The following is a 21,858-nucleotide window of genomic DNA, read 5'->3' as shown; positions in this document are numbered from 1 at the left end:
ATAAATTATATAGTACTGTGGAGTCCCCACACAATCGTCTTAGTGGGTCTGGCTACCAGGGCTAGCCAGTCAGTCCCCGCAATTCCCGTCGTGCATGCTTCTTCTCTTCTCCTTCAAGTTCTTCGTCGTCATTTGCCATCGCCAGACTACTGGCTAGCTGGCTAGCTACTCCACTCCACAGAAAAGGCGTGTATAACAGCCATGAACAGCACGCCACAGCCATCCTCTTGCGTTTTCTGCAAGGCCTCATTCAGCCGCCCTGATGCCCTCAAACGCCACTGGACTACATGTAAAGTCCGCCTCGCCGAGTCTTGGGAACTGCCCCAGATATCTTCAAAGGCAAGGGGCCGAAAGCGCAAGGCCTGTGATAGATGTGCCCGCCAAAAAAGAGCCTGCGTGCTGAAGAATAATCGTCAAACATGTCAGCCATGTGCCGTCCAGAACAAGGAGTGTTCCTATCGCAGAATCGCAGATGCCGCTACCGAGCACCAAGATCAGCCAAATGATCTGAATTGTTCCAATTGGGCGGCCACCGGTCGGGAATCCACTACAGATGAATTTCCTTCTGGGGTCTCCATGGGCGCTGTTCCACAAAGCGCCGTCCAACAATCTCAATGTCGAGAAACCGTTGCCAAAAGTAATCCCAGCTTCGATCTCGCCCATCAGAGAATTAGCTGGACCTTTTTTCAAGAATTTAACCTGGGTAGAAGCCAGAACTGCCGTCCAACGGAACTGAATATCGCACTCGTTGCTAAGTTTCCGTTCCTTGGAAGAGTGGCCAAGGCCCATGGGTTCGTTGGCACATTCGAGTGTGGCAGTGTCGAACATCGTTCAACAGTATCAAAGAGGCTCTGGAAACCATATGCATATCGAGGTGTTTCTGAAGTGTGGAAACGAGGTCTCCCATCTGGCCCAATGTTATCCTCGAATTATACTCCTTCCATACAGGCCGATGGCCTAAATTTACCGACTGCAACAAATTTGCATGATTTCTCTAATGATTCGAAATTTGGAGACCCGCCCAGAAAGCTATATTCTACGAGCATGATGCAGGCCCCTGAGACGTATTCTGTTGGGTCCACGACGAACCAGCACATGAGTGTACTTAATGTGAACTCACATCTTAATGCTTGTCCAGGTCAGGGCAGCGATGACAACGCTTTATTATCAATTAAGACTTACGAAATAGTCAACGCGATCCGCAATGCTATTATCGACAAGCCCAAAAACAGTACGGTTACCGTTACTTGGTCATACCAACTAGAAACAATGTGCTATCAATTCTTTTGCCCTACTAATATCGAAAAGTTCCTGGCACTATACTGGTCCTGCTGGTATCCCAATTGGCCTACTATCCATCAACCCACATTCGACTCGGTCACGGTGGATTTCACCCTTGTCACAGCTATGGTTATACTTGGAGCATGTCTCTCTCCTAATCAACGAGACCATGACACGGCAAACATTTGGTTCAATGTTATCGAAGAAATCACATTCAATCATGAAGTATTTTCTGGAAACACTACCTGCGAAGACCAGGATGAAAATACTGTGGCCTCTCTCAGCTCTCGTATCAATATTCTCCAAGCCGCCTATTGCGTATGCCTTTATCAGACTTGGGAAGGTTCGAAACAGAGTAAACGGCGTGTCCGAAGACATCGCTTTAATTCTATAATCTGGGTAAGTGAACATATCATACTTCTCGTTTAAGAATCAAAGTCGACCTAACATTGACAAAGCTGGCTCGGGACATTGGGTTTAATCATGCTACCCTAAAGTCTGTCAGTACCGCAGATATAACAGAGTTTGAGTGGAACGACTTTATTATTAGGGAGTCTACAATTCGGTAAGTTTTCCCTTTGTTCTTATTAACAACCAGGACTTACAAAATTATTCCCAGGCTCTTCACATACATTTACAATTTAGATTCAGCATATGCTATGTTTTGCGGTCAACCGCCCAGACTACTCTTTCAGGAGCTTAGGTTTGACCTCACGGCTCCTGAGGCTTGCTTCCAGGCTGGATCTGCCGAGGAATGCTTTGTTACCTTGAAGTCTTGGAGGCAAACCCAGATTGGGTACGGAGACGTTACCATATTGTCAGCAGTGAAAGCTCTTTGTCACGAAAGTCTAGGCAATTTTGATCACTTTTTCGCGACATTAAGTGTGCTTAACATGTTCACAATCATTTCAGGTAAATTCCCCCCAGGTTTTAACATGCTCATGGTTCTGACAAGATGTTTTCTTTCTTTCTAGCACTATATGCAATTGTTTTCCAATTAAAAAGCTCGCCGCTACCTATACCTGATACAACGTGGATAAGAGTAGGCCTCCAACGCTGGGGGCGCCTTTGGCCATCGCCAGTTCGGGACGAGGAGCTTTCCGCAAGATTTACAGAGTCCGAACCAGATGGGTGGAAAGGAGTCGGGTTTATGCGATATGCCCCAGAGTACTGGCTTTTGACGAACCTGGTACTAAACCAAATACTGCCTGGAACAGGGCTCAGCACGGCGAAAGGTCTTGAAGATACGACACGCGACGATGACACTGGAATGTCTCAACTTAACGCCTTGGTGGCGGAATTTCGCATCAAACCTTGACATTGTCTAAATTTACCACAATTCAATACTAGCATTTGAATATATTGATCTCATAAAACTACACATTCAACATCCAACATTTGAACACTAAGTCTCAAGTTGTGGACAACGAGTTTTGTTTATTTTCATAATATAGTTCAGGTTATACATCAAAAATAGCCACATCTGACTTGCATCCTAGTTAGCTGGAAATACATGTAATGATCTTGCATGTTTCAAATGTTTTAAGAGAACGCCATACACCTAGGTATAACTCCGATTCGAGTTTGACGGATGGGCAATTTGCAACAACAAGAACACAGCGACTTAAAATATTCGCTTTGATTTTCCCGATAATGGCACTAGCAGCTTTTTCACTCAGCCCCGAGATGCTGTAGGGCAATTTTGAGCTCTCTGATAGCAGTGTTCACATCATCAAAACTCAATGCGGACACGGCCCATCGAGCATGTTTCTGTGCTTGTGATATAGAATTATCATCCACAGGTGGTGTGCTAGTAGCAGCAGGTCCTGGAACTGGAGCTGCGGGAGCACGGTTTCCAATGGTCGGTGTGGCGGTAGGAATTACTGGAGGAGGTTGTGTCTGGATGACAGGGTTACTAGGAGCGGAGAAGGTAGCTGGAGGTTGAGGCAAGTCAGGAACATCTGGTGCCGAGCTTGACGCAGGAGGAGGGAATGATTGAAACGCAGCAGAGCCACCTATGGTCTTCGGCGTATCTGGCAAAGTCGGAGGAACCTGCGGTAGTTGCAGGTCTGACGGCGCTGAGGGTAGTTCTGGCGGAGGAGCCTCCTCGGTGTTGGAAGCAGCAGAATCCAAGGGAACTTGTGGGAGCGGCGGCGGTGGAATCGAAGATGATCGTGATGGATGAAGTGACTCGTTTAGAATTGACTGCTGCGCGAGTTGTCGCTGTATGCGATCAGACTCATCGGGGACCTCTTCCACAGAAGCCTGGCGTTCTCGTGCCGGTGGCTGTGTACTCGTGCCTTGAATTGCCTGTACTTCTGGGTCATTGGGATCCAGAGCTTCTCCTTCGGTGTTTTCAGCTGCAGGTTCTGCTGCCGGGTTTGAGAGGTTCGGGTCTTCTCCATTCTTTAATGCTTTGGCGATCCGGACAGCATGATATTTGGCGAATTTGACCTTGGATAAAACATCAGGGTCCAATGCGCCCCAAATCTGGCAAAGCTCAAGAAACGTGGCTGCTGCGAGGAATGTATCTGCGGTTTGCCTATCGGAGTTTGTTAATCCACGTAGGAGATGGGTCGACATTCAGATTCGTCTTGTCTCACTTTGAAGCCTTGTTGGCTCTAATCGCGTTATCAGCTTTCCCAAAAATCTCTAATCCAAACTGCTCCACATAAGCCTGCCCGGCAACATTGTCTGTGATAGCATCGTTGTCAGGGTTTTCGGTTTTGAACTTGCGGAAGTCTATCGTTAGTCGAAGTACTGAGCGAGGACTTGAGAGCTGGCGAGCGTACTTGTTCGAGCTTGTCCATCAAACTGGTGGTAAAATGTATCGACTCTTCGTCAGAGTTGTGCAGGCCTTTTGAAATAATCTGGTTGACCGCCCAGTAATTGCCTGTGGCGGACTTGCCTCGTTAGCTATAATGTCATACAGAGCTCGCTGAGGCCCTATCTCGAAGGAGGGGCACGACTAACACCAGTAGGCGACCACGGGTTTGGCACGCTCGACTTGCGCCGCCCGAGTGATGAAGCGCCCTACATCTGCGGCTTTCAAGCTGTTCGGGATATTGGTCGCCATGCTTGTTTGTCGATAGGTGTCGTTGCGAGTGTGTTGGGAGCTGTGTGGGGTTGGGATTGATCATTGATGACGTTGTGCTGCGGAGACGGGAGAGTGGAGCTAGGCTACCTACTACGTACAAGCAATTACCATCGATGATAATTCGAAAATGCGGGTTGATTTGATAGAACACAAGACTGGTAATAGTTTAACCGAAATACATATTTCTAGAGCATCTACCACTCATTCTATACGATCCACTCTCCTATCTCAACCCGCTCCTCACCAAGAGCCTCTACGTCGACATGATCGGTTACTTGTCCGCCAGGTCCGCCAATTCTCTCAATGGCGATCCAAATACCCCCCTGCTGTTGGTATTCGGGGCGAATATCAACGTCTGGCACTCTAATGCCGGAAATCGCGTCACTGAATTCTCCATTTTCCGAAGACGCTAGGATTTCCTTGTATGGACCCTGGCCGCGCTCAACCGTCATAAGCATTGGAGACGAGGCGACGTGGCGATTTCCGATAGTTGACTCTCTGCTTCTCGCAACCAGCTTTATCCTCGTCAGGCGCGGAACGCACAGCGGTGCTATAATACGATCGGTGCCTGGAGGTAGAACACCAATGTCTGAAAGCACCAGTAGCCTTCCTGCCGTCTCAGCCGGCAATGCCTTCACATGAAATTGCTTCGTAGAAGAGACCCAAAGACCAAAATTTGCGAGCTGATCTGGGGTAAAAGTAGAACAAACCAAAGTGTATGATCCCGGTTGAAGGTTCTTGGTTTCGGCCACGACACAACCGGGGCGATAATCGCCGCTGTCGGTGATGATATCTCGCTTTCTGACGGTGGACACGCGCTTTCCATCCGACCAAAAAAGTTTGACATGGACAGCGAGTTCCAAATTCGACATTTCTAACAGTATCGATATATCTGCTTCTTCGACCACTTGCAAAGCAAATTGGGGGTTAGATGGGTAGCGTGGCGATTCTGTGTTGCCTCCTCCTGTAGCAGGGCTCCATTCGCCTTGTGTTTGGGTCACATGCGAATATTTGGTTTCAGCATTCTTCAACGCAACCTCATTTCGAGAAAAAGCAGACAGTGTAAAGTTCTGAGGTAGCAAAGGAAGTGACTGCTCAGCCACCACAATAGTATATGTTGAATGCGCATCCATGTCTATCCTCGCCAGAGTGTTCGGAGAGTCGACAAATGGCCCCCCATAAAATGCGCCGGCACTAAGAAAGACCCGTTGCCCTCCTCCCTTGTACACGTACAAGCTAATGAAGCCCGGCTCATCACCGGCACTGGGGGTTTCTGTTGTCCGAAAATGCTTATTCAAGAGGAGCCAGACAGGGCCGCCTGCTTCTGTTGATACCGAGAACTGTGGGTTACCAGCAAAACAACCTTGATTCAGACGAGGTTTTGACAAATCCCACACGAAGTGGATGTCTTGTCGACAACGGAAGAGGCCCGGGTTCCAGTTGAGATAAAGGTTCTCGAAGTTTTGAAATACTTGGTCATAGTCCATCCAGAAAGAGCCTGGAAGAAGAGGCTTTTGTGATTTATTAACATCAGGCTGTTGTTCTTCGAATGTACGACCATAAGTGCCCGGGACTTTTGAGGCCGGATCAGCCCATGGATTCTTGATAAGCATCTGGCGACGCCCGTCCACTTCCTCCAAGTCTAGAATGGCGTAGTCGTGTCGACTAATAAGTCCTTGGAGGCGTTCCTCGCGCTGATTGAGTTCACCCGTTCCGATGGTTAGGATGGAATCTCCGAATCGAAAGGAATCGGCTATGCGTTTCCACAGCTGATTAGGTGTTACATCTTCGTGGTGAAGAAAAATTTGCTCTGGGATCCAGCCGGTAAGAACCCACAAATCCGTTCCAGAGTTACTGCCAGGAAAGTCATATCCTCCACGGATTTTGAGGTATGCCTTTTCGAGCAGTGCGGGCCACAGTACATGGGGATTATTCCGATCAATAACAAACAAAGATCGCGAAGACTTGGATGATGGAAGTCTGTCATCAATAGTCACTTTTCGATAACAGCCGTTAAAGTGAAACCGAAAGACGTATTTTCCAGATGATGAAAGCCGTGGAGCATCCTCGGCATCGTCATAAGGGAAGATCACAGAACGAAACAACTAGTAGGCGATAAGTAAGAGAATGATACGGTATATCCTTTTAGAAAGTAACGTACTGCATGATGTCCTCGCTCAGTCCTCGATATTGCGGCGCAGAGACTGGCCACCACGGAACAATCAGTTGTGACGTCTTGTACAAGATCCATGATTTCTGAGCCAACCATCGGATCATTTGATGCAAAATGCGAATAATGTGGATATAGTTCTTCGGGGCGTTTCCAGCCATTGAATACTTTCTTTTGAGAGGTCGACAGCCCTAAGATCTTATCCCTATGCCGCAATTAGAATGCACCTTCACTTGGGAAAAGAACATATAATGTTTACTGACTCAAATTTCTGGCCGTCTTGTTCCAGTTCAAATTCCTTGAAATCTGGGGTTTCTTTCCATGGTGGGAATACAAATTTATTCAGCTTTGCACTTTCCAGGAGGATGATTTCCTCCCTTGTCGAAAGCTTTTTGGATGAAACCGGTTCTTTGAGCACAGGGGCTTTTTTTCCTGGGCCAGGTGTTTTCCACTTTCCGCTTGTTTTTATGTCCTCAGCTCGCGATAGCCATTCTTTACATTTCAAATCTAACTTTTTCTTGTCCTGGGACGATTCGGCTAGATTCAACGCTCTCATATAACTCTCGGCGGCAGCGATTGCAGCCTCCAAGGCCTGAGTCTGGGACCCGGCGGTAAATACTTCATTTTCGTATTTCTGTAATATTGTTAGTCTTCGCCAGGTGTGATGAGAACTGAGCTGTAATACCTGCGCTCTATCTAAATAAGCATCAGTTGTAGATCTGATAGTGGGGTTTGACATGGCCTGATTCTATCTCCAACACCACTACCCTTAAGAAAGAAGCTCAAAACCAATGCCAGAGCCAAACGAAACTAGCCTAAAGACATAATAATTAGAATCTTGTTTGTCGTCTTCTTGCTGAAAGAAGCGCGCTGGCCAGTTGTTGCTGGACTTGACCGTTGGAGGGGCCCTGTGTGGAGAAGAAAGTTAGCGATGTTTATCGAGCGATAACGGCGATATGCGATAATGAGATGGCTTAGAAGATCCAACAAGGCTTAGCGCGAGAAACGTCTTGTCACTTGTGAAGACTGAGGTGGTTTGACGGGTTGGCGGACGACGCGGACCGTGGGCCATCCGAGCTTTGCCTCGGCTCAGTCACGGGCCTCACAGCCAACTCCGAGACGCACTCCCGGGCAATCCTCCCCAAGCTCGTTCGACGCTCGTGTCGGCCTCAACTTTCTCGGAAATGGTAACTGGATGCTCTTGAACTCTTCACTCGGAAGGGTTTTATTTCACTTGAGCTCGCGGTCGTCTGTGACCACCGTCTCCGCCCGCGCAGAATAGTCTATCTCGGTATCATCTACCGAATTGGAGGGTTATCTGCTTCCATATTGTTCAAATTTGTTGAATCATGACGGGCCAATCTAAGCCGGTGCCTCTTTCGCCATGGCAAAGTGCTGTTGCAGGTGCGACTGGTGCGGTTTTGGCAAATGCGATGGTCTATCCTCTTGACATGTGAGTGGTTCCCCGCTCGCCCATCTCAGATCTTGTATGGCAGTGGTATTGACGGGTTGGTTGTGTTTTACCAGTGTCAAAACTAAGCTCCAAGTTCAAGTGAAGAGTCGAAAGGCAGACGTTCAAGATGCAGAAAGCACGCCTCATTACGAATCGACGCTGGACGCCATCAACAAGATTTTCCAAGACGAAGGGCTCCCCGGTCTCTACAATGGCTTGAACGGTGCTCTCCTGGGCGTCGCCTCCACGAATTTCGCCTATTTCTACTGGTATTCGGTTGTCCGTGCCTTTTACGTGGCATCCGCCAAAACGTCCAAGCCGCCTGGAACTGCTGTCGAGCTGTCTCTCGGTGCTGTCGCCGGCGCGGTGGCCCAGGTTTTCACCATCCCAGTGTCGGTCGTTACAACCCGCCAACAAACTCAGTCGAAATCAGAGAAGAAGGGCTTGCTCGAAACCGGTCAGGAGGTTATCAACAGTGAAGATGGCTGGACGGGACTGTGGAGAGGACTGAAAGCGAGCTTGGTTCTCGTTGTCAATCCGGCCATTACGTATGGCGCGTACCAGAGACTGAAGGATGTATTTTTCCCGGGAAAGGCCAACCTCCGTCCCTGGGAAGCTTTTGGTAGGACTCTGATTCACTGGCTACTCAATGTTGAAACGCATACTCATTCGTAATACAGCTCTCGGAGCCATGTCGAAAGCACTTGCAACCATTGCCACACAGCCACTCATTGTGGCCAAGGTTGGTCTTCAGTCGAAACCGCCACCAGGCCGTCAGGGAAAGCCTTTCAAGGGCTTTATTGAGGTTATGCAATATATCATCGACCATGAAGGTCCACTGAGCCTATTCAAGGGCATAGGACCGCAGATCTTGAAGGGGCTTCTGGTCCAGGGTCTGCTCATGATGACCAAAGAACGGTGAGACTTTTTTTGATGCCAAATACGTACGATCCTTACTAATTAAGCAAATAGGATGGAGCTTCTGTTCATCTTGTTCTTTGCCTATCTCCGAAAGATCAAGGAAGATCGCCTGAAGAAGATCGCCGAACGCGCGGCGGCAACAGCAAAGACCAGTCTTCCAGTCACCTTAAAATGATTTATCGATATACCATGGTTATAGATGGTATTGGTTTTTAATGCTCACTCGGTCTTTAGATTTAAAAAGACACTCTTGTATAGACGGATTGGTTCATGGAATATCTTGTGTCTAGAGTTAGTTGTGTTATTATTGTACTGCAAACAGAATTAATTATACAATAAATATGATATGGGCTTTTCTTCAGCGATATTATCACTAAGTAGTAAGTTATCTGCGGGGTTAGACTAGGGTTGCCCAGGGCACGCTTGCCAAGACAAACCCATGACTCCGTCCTTATGAAGTGTGCGGAGTTTGCAGAAACGCTCCCTGACTCCAGCACCCTTCCGTCTCGCAACTGGGAAAAATCTGGCATGGGATGGTGGTCACCATGGTCTTCTGGGTCTCAGTCGGATCCAGAGGGTCATTCCGATGACTCTCGTCGATCCAAGGACGAGTCCGCGCGGTCACTCTGGCACTCTCCAACACCTTCGTCAACAACAACAACAACATCAACATCAACATCCTCGCAATACACCGAGTGGAACTCGATTCTGAACAGCTTTAACTGGAGTCAGTTGAAAGAGCCAGGAAATCTGGTGCCGACCATCCTGCTCACCGGCGGCCTTTTATTCGTCTTTGATATCCATCGTCGCTTTCTCCGCCGCATCCCCGAGGCTACAAACATCTCGCCCTCGATTTTACGACGCCGGTCTCTCTTGGGTCGCATCACCAGTGTAGGCGATGGCGATAATTTTAGAATGTATCATACCCCCGGAGGGCGTCTGGCTGGCTGGGGCTGGCTGCCGTGGAAGAAAGTTCCAAACTCGAGAAAGGAGTTAAAGGACCGCACTGTATGTTTTACTTTATTTTACATACATACATACAATACATCGGCAATAACTGACAGAGGGAAAAAAAAATTATAGATCCACATTCGTCTCGCAGGAGTCGATGCTCCTGAACTTCCTCATTTCGGTCGACCGGCTCAACCATTCTCGCACGAGGCACACACCTGGTTAACATCCTTCCTCCTCAACCGGCGAGTCCGCGCGCATGTGCTTCGACCCGACCAATATCGACGCGTGATCGCAACAGTCTACGTGCGGAATTGGCTTGATTTCCCACCCTTGCGGAAACGAGATGTGTCTGAAGAAATGCTAAAACGCGGATTTGGAACCGTCTACGAAGCCAAAACCGGGGTGGAGTTTGGCAGCAAGGAGCGCGAGGTCAGGTATCGAGAAGCCGAAACGATAGCCAAGAATCGAAAGCAAGGGTTGTGGAAGGACTTTGGGCGTAAAAAGGGGAAGAATAATTTTGAGAGTCCGCGCGAGTACAAGACTCGGATGGGGATTGAGCACCCTCTGGGGGGAACGACGCCGGTTAAGCCCGAGGCTGCTGAAGAAAGTCGGGGTTTGCTTGCCTCGCTCAGAGGTAGGCTCTTTTCCTCTCGTAAAAAGGATAATGGATCATAGATATACCCTTGGGACATCTGGAGGATGTTATCTTATGAATATGCTACGACTGAATACCATGTATCATTAACGAATATATTTGAAATTGTATATTTCTGGTGTAATTGAACAAGGTAGCAAACTATACAGTATTGTCCGAGAGCAGTAATCACGGTCATAAATCCAATTCCGAACACAGGCAATCGTTGCACATGATAGTGAGACATGGGGGAATAATAACTAAAAGATATAGGCAAAAAACTGGTGAATTAAAAAAAAAAGAGGCCACAGTGTATAATCGCTCATAATCATCACAGTTAAGCAAACCTTCGCTCCAGCTCGGCAAAAAGCTTCGGGCTGATTTCATCGCTAGAGTCCCCTTCTACATGCCATAGACAACCCTTGTTGTCGTAATGGTCAAGTAGGTTCCTGCTGGATTCTTCAAACTTGTTGAGCCGTTCCTTCCAGGTGTCGACAGAGTCGTCCTGGCGCTGGGTCAGCGGTTCACCGGTAACGTCGTCTTTCCCGAGGACCTTTGGAGGGTTGAAATCGGTGTTGTAGACACGCCCTGAGGGCGCATGGATCCAGCGTTTTGTGATTCGTGAGATAATGACAGCCGGTGGAGTTGACAGGTGAACGGCGAAGTTAATGGGCAGAATGTGGTCCAAGCTTGTAGCTTGTGTTGCAGTTCGCGGGAACCCGTCCAGAATAAATGATGATGTGAGTGATGGGGAGGTCGATTTTGTGGAAGAAGAAGAGGAGGATGATGATGGTACGGCGGTGGGTTGAGCAGGTTTCTGAGGGGATGTTATCCAGCCCTTGGACGACAGCTCTGACGAGATGAGGTCGAGCATCACCGAGTCCGGTACGAGGTTGCCTGCTTGCATAATCGTCTCGGCTTGGATTCCTGCGCACGAGATGCTAGTATTAGAGGAATTGTGATAGATTATCGGCATTGTTTGCTCCTACCTAAAGCTGTTTTCCTGCGAACATTGTCTCGCAGCAAATCGCCGGAGCTGATCGCGGCGAGTTGTGGGAATCTTGCGAGTAAGCGCTCGGTCTGGGTGCCTTTTCCAACGCCGGGGGCGCCGATGAGAATGATGCGAGCAGCTTTCTTGAGCCGCTTGGTTGTCGTCATGTTATACTATATTATATTCGCACGTCTTCCGGGTCAGGAACAGGAAGCTCGATGGTGTTGGTGTACTCCGGTAATTAGCGGCCAAGTCTGCGGAAAGCTCTCGGAGATCGGGATCAAAGTCGGAAGCCGTGTAGCATTATGTATCATGTGAAAAGCATGCCTGTTGCTATATCCATTATCGTCGAGTAGAAAAGCATGTGAAGAGACAATGCGACGGCTCTTGTCGTGTGCATAATGGATTAGGCGCGAAGACCCGGGGCACATCAACGCTGTTCCTGTTTGGCTCCCGGTGAGCCGTCATCGGCGCTTGGAGGCTTGGGCCGGTTCGCACATGGCAGCGTGCGGAGACAGCATTTGGAGATCGCCGGAGCACTCTGTATTTAGCTGCGTGATGTTATAGAGAGAAGCTGGCCGCGCCCGGTGTTTATTTGCCTTATTTGCCATACTGGCTGTGCCGATTTCATATTCGACGAGCCTCAGCCACTGTGATTGGTCTCGTGATCTCCAGAAGTGCGGGGCTTGGCGCGTCGTATTATTGGCCAATGCGGCTGCTCACGTAATTCTACCCGTTTCGACCAAAACGCGTCTCGTCGCGTCTCTCGATTGTCTCCGTGATACTACCGTGTATACTGCTGTGTATACTACTTGTATATTGCACATATCGGCTGCTTCACCAGATACACCATGATCCGGCAGGACTCCCACCGCATCGACCCCAAGCGACGCGCCGTGCTCGACCCCAAAAAGAAGCAGTTCGCCGCGCCCTCGTTCAAGCAGCAGGACTACCCCCACCGTCTGAATTTCTACGATGTGCCTCCCACCGCCGAGATCACGCTCGAGGAGTTTGAGCAATGGGCAATTGACCGCTTGAAAGGTAGGCCGCTTGTTTTCTTTTTTCTCCCTGAGAAGAATTCTGTTTCTCAATCTCAATCTCCACAGTGCTCGCCGAAATCGAAGCCTGTTCATACCGGAACAAGTCCCCCCAGGAAACAGAGGCTCATGTCGAGCCTCTGCTGAAAAAGTTCCTTCCTCTTGCGCCCAATCTGTCCGCTAGCGCCGGTGTCGTCAACGAGCAGTTACGCAATGAGCGGCAAAAGGACCATTACTCGCATTTCATACTGCGACTCGCATTCTCAACCACCGAGGACCTTCGCCGCCGCTTTGTCCGCGCCGAGACCATGTTGTTTAGATTCCGGTTTCAAAAGGACGACAGCAAAGAGCGCCACTTCTTTATCGAAAGCCTGAATCTGGACTGGGAACCCGTGAGCAAAGACGAAAAGCAAGAGCTTGCCGATCAGCTAGCCAACTCCACCCCGGGCTTGCGACGCTTCGATGATGAAACTTGGTACAAGGTCGACTGGGAAAGGATTCCAGAACTCGTTGAGCGCCGCGCAGTCTTTGTCCGCAAGGGGAAAGCCTATGTTCCGCAAAGAGAGCAATTGAGCATGGTCATTGCCGATTTCACGATGCGCCTAGAAAAAGCCATGGAGGTAACAGGCTCTTTATGTCCCTCTTTTCATACGGCAAAATCTGACTGAACTATATAGTTGACAAGCCGGGCGCTACCTCGACTAGACGAAGATGACCGCCTCACACCGATTCTCAATCACCTGTCTAAAAATTTCGGAAGTGCCGAGTCTGTTTACTCCGAGGGTGAGGGCGTTGTTGATGGTGCGCCAATTACTGCAGCCTCCGTCGACCCGTTATCAGCACACTTTCCTTTATGCATGCGCAGTCTTCACATGACGCTTCGCAAAAACAATCATTTGAAACATTTTGGCCGTCTCCAATATAGCCTCTTCCTCAAAGGCATCGGACTCAGCCTAGATGAGTGTATTGTCTTCTGGCGCCAGTCGTTCAGAGGTTACACAGACGACGAATTCAACTCCAAGTACAAGTATAATATTCGTCACGTTTATGGAGACGTCGGAGGCGATGTCAATCGTCGAGGTCGAGGCTATCCGCCATATTCCTGCCAGAGAATTCTAACGGAAAGTGCCCCAAGCACAGGCCAAACCCATGGCTGTCCTTACCGCCATTTCTCTGTTGACAATCTCACGGCGCTCCTCCAGACAACTGGAGTACACGACAAGGACATCTTGCGCGGCGTCAAGGAAGATGTCGAGAAACAAAGATATCACATCGCTTGCAACCGAGTCTTTGAATGGGCTCATAAGGCGGAAATCAAAAAAGTGAAGGAAGACGGCTCATGGAACCAGACCGATCTCGACACGATCGTCCACCCCAACACGTATTTTAAACGGAGTTATTTGCTCAAGACTGCGGGGAAACCGTCGAAAGAGTAGATCCTCTTCAAATTGGCATATAACAGCATGGGAGTAGGGCGCAATGGGGTCGTGATGTTTTGGGAGATGGGATTTTATTTTCTTGTAACTACTGTGCAACTAGGCATCACTCACTTGATGAGACTACGACTTTTGAATGTCATTCTTGATAATAATAACAATAGAGCCATAACACTCGTAAATCATTAATTAGACTTATAATTCCAATACGAGTACAATCGTGTGATGTGACCTCTGCTGATTCCCAAATCATCAAAAAGATCGGAACGACCTTTCCGAGCCAGGTGCCCAGCCATGGGTATACATTTCGTCTACGCGCGACGCGAAACCAGCCTCATCACTGAGCGGACAGAGGCTGACGATAGTAATGTGTAATGTTGTATGCCGGCGATGGTTAATCAGAAGAGAAAGAGAAAGCCGGCCGAGGTCAATTTTTTCTTTTAAAGCAGCCGGTGGGGCGCGTCCTTAGCGGCAAATGCCGGTGCGGTGGGCGGCAGCAACCAGCAATGCTGCAACCTGGCTTTATGGCTCACGCCAACCCACAACAAGAACCCCCTCCGGTTGATCAGAGCATCATCAAGCCGTCTTGTCAATCACAAACCACTACCAACCTCCCCTCCGAGCTCAGGTGTCGAGCATGCTACGACGGATTCTCTGAAACACCCTCATCGCCCCCCCCGTAACTCGAGTCTCCCTAGAGGCACCCTCATTTCTTTCGTCACCCCCCCCGCCCAATTTGTATTGCTCCACGATGGACTACGAGGCGCTGAAAGACCAGTGGAGCGATGTCGAGGATCGCGATGGTGTCAGGCTCAGCTGGAACACATTTCCAAGCTCGCGCATGGTTAGTATTCCTCCATTAAGCCTGCGCCTGCGAATTGCCCCGTGGCTAACAACACCGTGCAGGAGGCATCCCGCTTAGTTGTCCCCATCGGAGCAGTGTATACTCCACTCAAGGAGAAGTCCGACACCCCGCTGCTGCAGTATGAACCTGTGACGTGCAAGGCTCCTTGCAAGGCTGTTCTCAATCCTTATGCGTATGCCAATTCCCTTCCTACAATCCACCAGAATCAAGGGCACTCACTGTTGATGTAGTAATGTTGATGTCCGAGCTCGGATCTGGATATGCCCGTTCTGTCTTATGCGCAATCCGCTGCCACCACACTACAAGGACATTACCGAAAATGCCATTCCCCCGGAGCTTCATCCCCAGAGTACCACCATCGAGTATCGATTGGCTCGTCCGGCCCCGGCCCCGCCTATTTTCGTGTATGTCGTCGACACTTGCCAGGAGGAGGACAGCATGCAGGCCTTGAAGGACTCTCTCGTTATGAGCTTGTCTTTGTTGCCTCCCAATGCCCTGGTCGGTCTGATTACGTTTGGCACAATGGTAGGGGTTCCCTTTTCCGGTGAGCAAGCGGGGAGGAAAAAACTAATTTGGTATTCAGGCACAAGTCCACGAATTGGGCTACGGAGAGTGCGCAAAATCCTACGTATTCCGAGGCAGCAAGGATTATGCATCAAAGCAGGTTCAGGAGATGCTTGGACTTCTTGCGCCTGGTCTCCGCCCCGGCGCTCCCCAGGTTCCAGGTCGCCCACCGCCTCCCATGGGCCCTGCAGCTCGATTCCTTCTTCCCGTGCAGCAGGCTGAATTTCAAATCACCAACGTTCTCGAGCAGTTGCAGCGTGACCCATGGCCCGTTGCTAACGATAAGCGTGCTTTGAGGTGTACTGGAATTGCTGTCAGCGTTGCTGTCGGCTTGTTGGAAACTTCATTCCAGAACGCTGGTGGACGAATTATGCTGTTCACCAGTGGCCCTGCCACCGAGGGCCCCGGTGCTGTTGTTAGCCCAGAGTTGAAGGAGCCCATTCGGTCTCATCACGACATTGACAGAGATAACATCAAATACTACAAGAAGGCGGTCAAGGTATGGTCATTCCGTGGTGTTTTGATGATGCATCCAAGCTGACAACTATGATAAGTTTTACGACAATCTTGCAAAGCGCGCGGCACACAACGGCCACATTGTCGATATTTTCGCTGGCTGTCTCGATCAAGTCGGTATGCTGGAGATGAAGAATTTATCAAACTACACTGGCGGCCACATGCTGTTGACTGACAGCTTCACGTCATCGCAATTCAAGCAGTCATTCGTCCGAGTCTTTGACAAGGATGAGAATGACAACCTTCTCATGGGCTTCAATGCATCACTGGAAGTCCTCACCACAAAGGAACTCAAAGTCACGGGTCTTATTGGACACGCTATCTCTTTGAATAAAAAGTCCAGCAGTGTTGGAGAGACTGAGTGTGGTATTGGAAACACATGTGCGTGGAAAATGTGCGCTATCGACCCTGCAGCAAGTTATGGTATCTACTTTGAGATTGCGAACCAAGGTGGCCCTGCGCCCATGCAACAGGGACCCCAGCGTGGAATGATGCAGTTCCTCACGTACTACCAGCACTCTTCTGGCCAGTTCCATCTGCGAGTCACGACGATTGCCCGAAATCTCAGCGGCCCTGCCGGTGATCCAGCACTTGCTCAGTCCTTTGATCAAGAAGCTGCAGCAGTGCTCATGTCTCGCATTGCGGTGTTCAAGGCCGAAGTTGACGATGGTCCTGATGTCTTGCGGTGGGTCGACCGCATGCTGATCCGGCTCTGCTCTCGTTTCGCAGATTACAGAAAGGATGACCCGACGTCCTTCCGCCTTGAAAAGAACTTTACACTTTACCCACAATTCATGTTCCATCTCCGGCGAAGTCAGTTCTTGCAAGTTTTCAACAACTCCCCTGATGAGACAGCGTTCTACCGACATGTCCTGAATCATGAAGATACTGGCAACTCTTTGATTATGATTCAACCTACTCTCGATTCATACTCTCTGGAGCAAGAGGGTAGCCAGCCAGTGCTGCTTGACTCTGCTTCTATCCAACCTACTCACATCCTCCTTCTCGACACCTTTTTCCACCTTCTAATTTTCCACGGAGAGACCATGGCCGAATGGAGGAAAGCTGGTTACCACGAACAGGAAGGATACGAGAATTTCAGGTCCATTTTGGAGCAACCAAAAGAAGATGCCAGGGTATGCAACTCCAATTTGATATGGTTGGTCGCTACATTAAATACTAACCTCTTTTTTATAGGAACTCATTGCCGACCGCTTTCCGCTGCCTCGTTTCATTATTTGTGACGCAGGTGGCTCTCAAGCTCGGTTCTTGCTTTCGAAACTCAACCCGTCGACTACTCATTCGACAGGCGGCTACGGAGGTGGTGTGACGGCACAGACCATCTTCACCGACGATGTATCGTTACAAACATTCATGGAACATCTGATGAAGTAAGTTCGATCTCTAATGCTGTATTTACTCACCACTAACAAATGAATTAGGCTTGCTGTCTCGGGCACCAACTAGACATAGGGAATGGGCAATCCCTTCCCGAACCTCTGTCGGTGAATTACAACGTCTTCGCGTGGCTGTGTGTACCTTTAGCGGTTTCCTTGTTTATCATTTGTTTAAACCGACGTAGAATGAGAGATTCATACATGTTAAACGAGTCGGGTGTTGTCTGTGTAATGTAGACTGCGATAAGAAATATCCGCAGATGTTAGTGGATTTTATCCTTTCAGTTTGACTCGGCCCAGCCGGAAATATGATGATACGTAGCAATACCTTGTACTCTTTGAGAAATATTACTCGCGACTATTCAAACAACGTTAAATGAAGCGACGCTATCATTGGTCGGATTCGTCGGATTCGGGCCAAGCCATAATTTCCGCGCTAACCACTTCCATCTCGGGCTAAGTCACGTGTCTCGGCTAGCACACAACACTACTCTGAAATTTCTCCCATTTTTCAAGCTTCAAGCTTGCGAGCCTTTGCATCTCCTACAAGCACTCCTTCTTTTTTTTCTCAAGGACGATAGACCACCTTACGCACATTCGCCATGCGTAAGTATCATCTCCTTGACGAGGCATATTTATTGCCAGGCGACTAACATGATATTTTTTCTGTGTAAATAGCTCCCAAGTTCGACCCCAATGAGGTGAAGGTTATTCACCTCCGTGCTACCGGTGGTGAAGTCGGTGCTCAGTCTGCGCTGGCTCCCAAGGTCGGTCCTCTTGGTCTCTCCCCCAAGAAGATTGGTAAGAATTCTCAATGCAATCCGAGAAGAAGTTTTCTTCGCAAAGATCAGTGCTAACACCATATACAGGTGAAGATATTGCCAAGGCCACTGGTGACTGGAAAGGTCTCCGTGTCACTGTCAAGCTCACCATCCAAAACCGTCAAGCCGCCGTCTCCGTTGTCCCCTCTGCTTCGTCGCTTGTCATCAAGGCCCTGAAGGAGCCCCCTCGTGACCGCAAGAAGGAGAAGAACATCAAGCACTCCAAGTCGGTCCCTCTGGAGGAGATCATCGACATTGCCCGCATCATGCGTAACCGCTCCCTGGCCAAGGAGCTCCGCGGAACCGTTCTCGAGATTCTCGGAACTGCCTTTTCCGTTGGCTGCCAGGTCGACGGCCGCAGCCCCAAGGATGTCAGCGACGATGTCAAGGCTGGCGAGATTGACAGTATGTTTTTTTTTCCTTCTTTTTTCTGGTCTACGTTTTCTAACTTGTTGCAGTTCCTGAGGAGTAAAAAGTTATCAATGTTTCCTTGTAAAGGCACTCGGCGTTTTCTATTGAGCTGTGCTAGATATGAGAATTGATGACCCAAAATTTCATGAGCTACGATTCCTAGTCTTCATGTAGTATACCACTTTGAACAGGTTTTTCTTTTCTTTTCTCTCTTTTTTTTCTTCCTTCGTTTCTCCCTGAAAACTTCCCAAACCTTTGCCACACTCTGGCCGTTACCGTTCAATCTTCGGATTGATGTTATGCTCCTACGGTATGGGCCTATTTTGGTGCAAAGAAGAAAAACACTTGACCCGCTACTCACCGCGATATTCTTTGGAGATTTTTTTCTCGAGATGGATATAGTGGTCCATTTTGTGGTCTACATACATACCTACATGCACTGCATGAGCAGTTGTATCTGTAGATGGATTCGTAGATGAATGAAATATTATATCGTGTTATTTCTCTATAGTCTTGTGTACCTGTAGCTTGATATACTCTGGCCATTCCAGCACCAATTAAACATAGCATCCATGTAGGAAGTTCTAGTTCCTATTGCCGTTGCACCAGTGCTGTTTGTACATGTAGCACTAAATCTACAGGGAGATAATATGTCCCACGAGTCATGACCTGAACAATCACATGCACATTGGTTCAATAGACAAAAAAATTTTCCATTTCCGACCCGAGTGTGTTGTCAATTATTATATACGTATTAATATTATTCTTATTTCAACTAGTCAATGCATGAGCCCAGCAGCCAAGTAAGGCGACCTGCAGGTCCGTACGTGCTCAAACCCCCCGGGTCTACACACCCGTTGCCAGTCGGTCAATAAACAAACGAATCAGCACGAATCAGCACGAACCGCCTAAAAAGTCGGAATTTCAAATTTATTTGTTTTTGTTTGTTTTAATAATGCCGCTTCAGTTCCCCGAGAAATATAAATCTGCACTCACTCTCAGGGTCGCCGGAAACTTTGCCCGTATGTAATTATTGCAGGGTAACCCCCCCCCCAAGAAGTCTGGGGTCGGAATTCGGGTTAGGAGTAATTGGTGGTGGCATTCTATTTGGTCATCTGATCAGTGGATACTTATTATAGAATGAACGTGGATGGTGTGTGTGGAATGGAATGTGGGAATAATTATACCTGTAGAAGTACCACCACGATGTACATACATCTAGGTGATGTAACTGTAGTAAATTCTTAGATTCCTAGCTATGACGTGACCATGCCTTCCGCGGAGAAAAACATTAAAAATATATGAGAGGAATTTGCAAGATCTTAAAAGTATCCACTGTTGAGAATTCCTCAGATAACCATGCTGTCCTCCCTTGAAGATCTTGCCACGTGCGCGGAATGTCTTCATATACATAGTCCATAGATGTGTTACATTATTGAACTCATTGGGGGGCGGATTATGGGAGAAGTATGTCGGTTTCACAACGGCATAATCGTCGAGAGTTGGGTTATATTTCGACATCTGGATCTGGAGTGTTCACGAGGTACCTGATATACTCACGAAAAGTACATACTGTAACCAAACGAGACATAAACTCTTACGATAGTTTATCAACGGAGACGCTTTTGATTTGGAAAAGATCAAGGTCATCATCTCGCTCTACTAAGTCTCAACATTCTGGTGTCGATCAACATTGTATAAGGCGAGCAACAGAACGCGCGTGGGAAATGTGGAGACTCAAATGAGGTCTTTTTTCAACCCAAGACCACACATCCATCGCACTTACGGACGTAAGAGGAACAAATTGAATGTTTGCGATCAAGAAAACAAGAAACCATGTCTAGTTGAAGTTCAATGTCCAGGGTTGAAAAAGAGCGTCCGTGCTTTGTAGATACAGATCACGTGACCAAACATCCCAACATTCGCGCAAGTTACATATACGTACCATCGAGATAATATTACTAGAATATTGAAAAAAATTATTATATCTCAAAATATCAATCAATGTAAAGTTATCGGGGTTATCCGCAATGTCCCAATGCCTTCCAACAGCTGGCACTGGGTCCGGCATTAATCCGTCACCGTGATATATATGGAGCATATCCACATCGGAACGAAACGAAACGAAGAATGGATCCAAAGATAAGTCTATAGTCCACACAGATGGTCCACACGGATAGTACGGAGAGCACACAATAATGACCAGCCAAGTGGAGAACGCCAACGCGAGTCAAGTCAAACAGAAAACCCATATGACATGCTCGGAAACGGGTCTACCCCACAAATCAACATACAATCAGCCCAATGAGTTGTAGGGCTCCCTTGATCAGCGGTGCTAAGAGCGGGTTAATCAAACAATCAGGTAAAGAAAGAAAGAGAAAAAAAATTTTAAAGAAGAAAAAGGAAAACAATAGTCATTTGGGATCGTCAGCGGTAATCTACGTCTCATTCCTGGTCTAGTCCTCGGAGATGCGACTTGGCATTATACAAGTTTTGATGATGATATTTCAATATGGACCAATAAAAAAGGATACTATTAATAATGATACTGCAAGGAACATTAATCCTGTACACACAGATAGTATGGTTATCGTTGTGAGACATGTGCGCTCTCAGACATAATCTGGCGGCACGTGATGCATGAACAAGCTCGCGCGTGCGCTGATTGGCCGAGGCGGTTTATTTTCCTTTGTTGAAGGACGCCCAAAAGTCAAAAAAGATCCATGATTATTTATTTCACAACCGCTTACACCTCGGATCGACAGTGACTTGGCAGCGCAAGAAGACGTCTTCGGTGGACAGAAAAAGACAAAAATGGCCAGCCTCACCAAGTGATTGGCCCAGTGTGGGGGCACAGATTCGGCCAAGACCGGCAGCAGCTGGCGCTGACTAACCAGTCACGGGCCTAGTCTGGGGGCCAGGCGTTCCTTAGATCGGCTGCCAGGTGGAGCCGTGGCTGGAGGCCCAGTGGAGAATCGCTATGCTAGTTGGGCAATGGTATGATCGCCACACCAGCCCATGGGTCGATGTTGACTCACCTGATTCTATAATCTGGATATTATTAATGTTCTATTTTTTGCTTGAATGATAGACAGCATTATCATATATGTGTATCTATATTTCTGTAGTTTTTTATATATTGTATGTATATCTATACCTTTTACTGGGATTTATTATATATTATCATACACGCTTCTTCGCCAACAGCACTAGTATCACCACCCTTGTCACTTGTCCCTGCCCTGGTTCGCTCTGGAGGCGTCTGGTTCCAATCTGGTCGGATCTAGTTTCTGACTTTCTGTACTACCGA

The 21,858-nt window shown here is 48.2% G+C and overlaps 7 protein-coding genes across 7 annotated transcripts; 5 read left to right on the top strand and 2 right to left on the bottom strand.

Moving 5' to 3' along the window:
- Window positions 1-201: 201 nt before the first annotated feature.
- Window positions 202-2,599, top strand: TRUGW13939_00409 (uncharacterized protein; the record flags this gene model as incomplete). Its single annotated transcript, XM_035483617.1, has 4 exons — window positions 202-1,680; window positions 1,740-1,846; window positions 1,901-2,193; window positions 2,256-2,599. 4 exons carry the CDS (start codon window positions 202-204, stop codon window positions 2,597-2,599), a joined length of 2,223 nt encoding a protein of 740 aa, XP_035339510.1.
- Window positions 2,600-2,952: 353 nt separating this feature from the next.
- TRUGW13939_00408 (uncharacterized protein) lies at window positions 2,953-7,287 on the bottom strand (the record flags this gene model as incomplete). Its single annotated transcript, XM_035483616.1, has 8 exons — window positions 2,953-3,823; window positions 3,885-4,012; window positions 4,074-4,184; window positions 4,248-4,468; window positions 4,623-6,483; window positions 6,540-6,753; window positions 6,812-7,182; window positions 7,234-7,287. The coding sequence occupies 8 exons, from the start codon at window positions 7,285-7,287 to the stop codon at window positions 2,953-2,955; spliced, it is 3,831 nt and encodes a 1,276-aa protein (XP_035339509.1).
- A 610-nt stretch (window positions 7,288-7,897) lies between these two features.
- TRUGW13939_00407 (uncharacterized protein) lies at window positions 7,898-10,551 on the top strand (the record flags this gene model as incomplete). Its single annotated transcript, XM_035483615.1, has 6 exons — window positions 7,898-8,001; window positions 8,076-8,623; window positions 8,682-8,919; window positions 8,974-9,082; window positions 9,382-9,930; window positions 10,006-10,551. The coding sequence occupies 6 exons, from the start codon at window positions 7,898-7,900 to the stop codon at window positions 10,549-10,551; spliced, it is 2,094 nt and encodes a 697-aa protein (XP_035339508.1).
- Window positions 10,552-10,847: 296 nt separating this feature from the next.
- Window positions 10,848-11,674, bottom strand: TRUGW13939_00406 (uncharacterized protein; the record flags this gene model as incomplete). Its single annotated transcript, XM_035483614.1, has 2 exons — window positions 10,848-11,437; window positions 11,500-11,674. Coding segments are annotated over 2 exons (765 nt in total), but the record flags the coding sequence as incomplete, so codon positions are not given.
- A 678-nt stretch (window positions 11,675-12,352) lies between these two features.
- On the top strand, window positions 12,353-13,974 carry TRUGW13939_00405 (uncharacterized protein; the record flags this gene model as incomplete). The annotated part of the gene is made up of 3 exons (XM_035483613.1): window positions 12,353-12,542; window positions 12,608-13,158; window positions 13,216-13,974. 3 exons carry the CDS (start codon window positions 12,353-12,355, stop codon window positions 13,972-13,974), a joined length of 1,500 nt encoding a protein of 499 aa, XP_035339506.1.
- A 751-nt stretch (window positions 13,975-14,725) lies between these two features.
- On the top strand, window positions 14,726-17,386 carry TRUGW13939_00404 (uncharacterized protein; the record flags this gene model as incomplete). The annotated part of the gene is made up of 7 exons (XM_035483612.1): window positions 14,726-14,818; window positions 14,881-15,011; window positions 15,070-15,364; window positions 15,423-15,902; window positions 15,958-17,055; window positions 17,117-17,310; window positions 17,362-17,386. The coding sequence occupies 7 exons, from the start codon at window positions 14,726-14,728 to the stop codon at window positions 17,384-17,386; spliced, it is 2,316 nt and encodes a 771-aa protein (XP_035339505.1).
- Window positions 17,387-17,918: 532 nt separating this feature from the next.
- On the top strand, window positions 17,919-18,609 carry TRUGW13939_00403 (uncharacterized protein; the record flags this gene model as incomplete). The annotated part of the gene is made up of 4 exons (XM_035483611.1): window positions 17,919-17,922; window positions 17,995-18,117; window positions 18,186-18,542; window positions 18,596-18,609. 4 exons carry the CDS (start codon window positions 17,919-17,921, stop codon window positions 18,607-18,609), a joined length of 498 nt encoding a protein of 165 aa, XP_035339504.1.
- Window positions 18,610-21,858: the final 3,249 nt, after the last annotated feature.

Source organism: Talaromyces rugulosus, chromosome I, assembly GCF_013368755.1.
Source record: "Talaromyces rugulosus chromosome I, complete sequence".
In the NCBI taxonomy this organism is placed as follows: Eukaryota; Fungi; Ascomycota; class Eurotiomycetes; order Eurotiales; family Trichocomaceae; genus Talaromyces; species Talaromyces rugulosus.
Note: the sequence above shows the minus strand (reverse complement) of the source record. Positions and strands in the feature narration are given on the sequence as shown.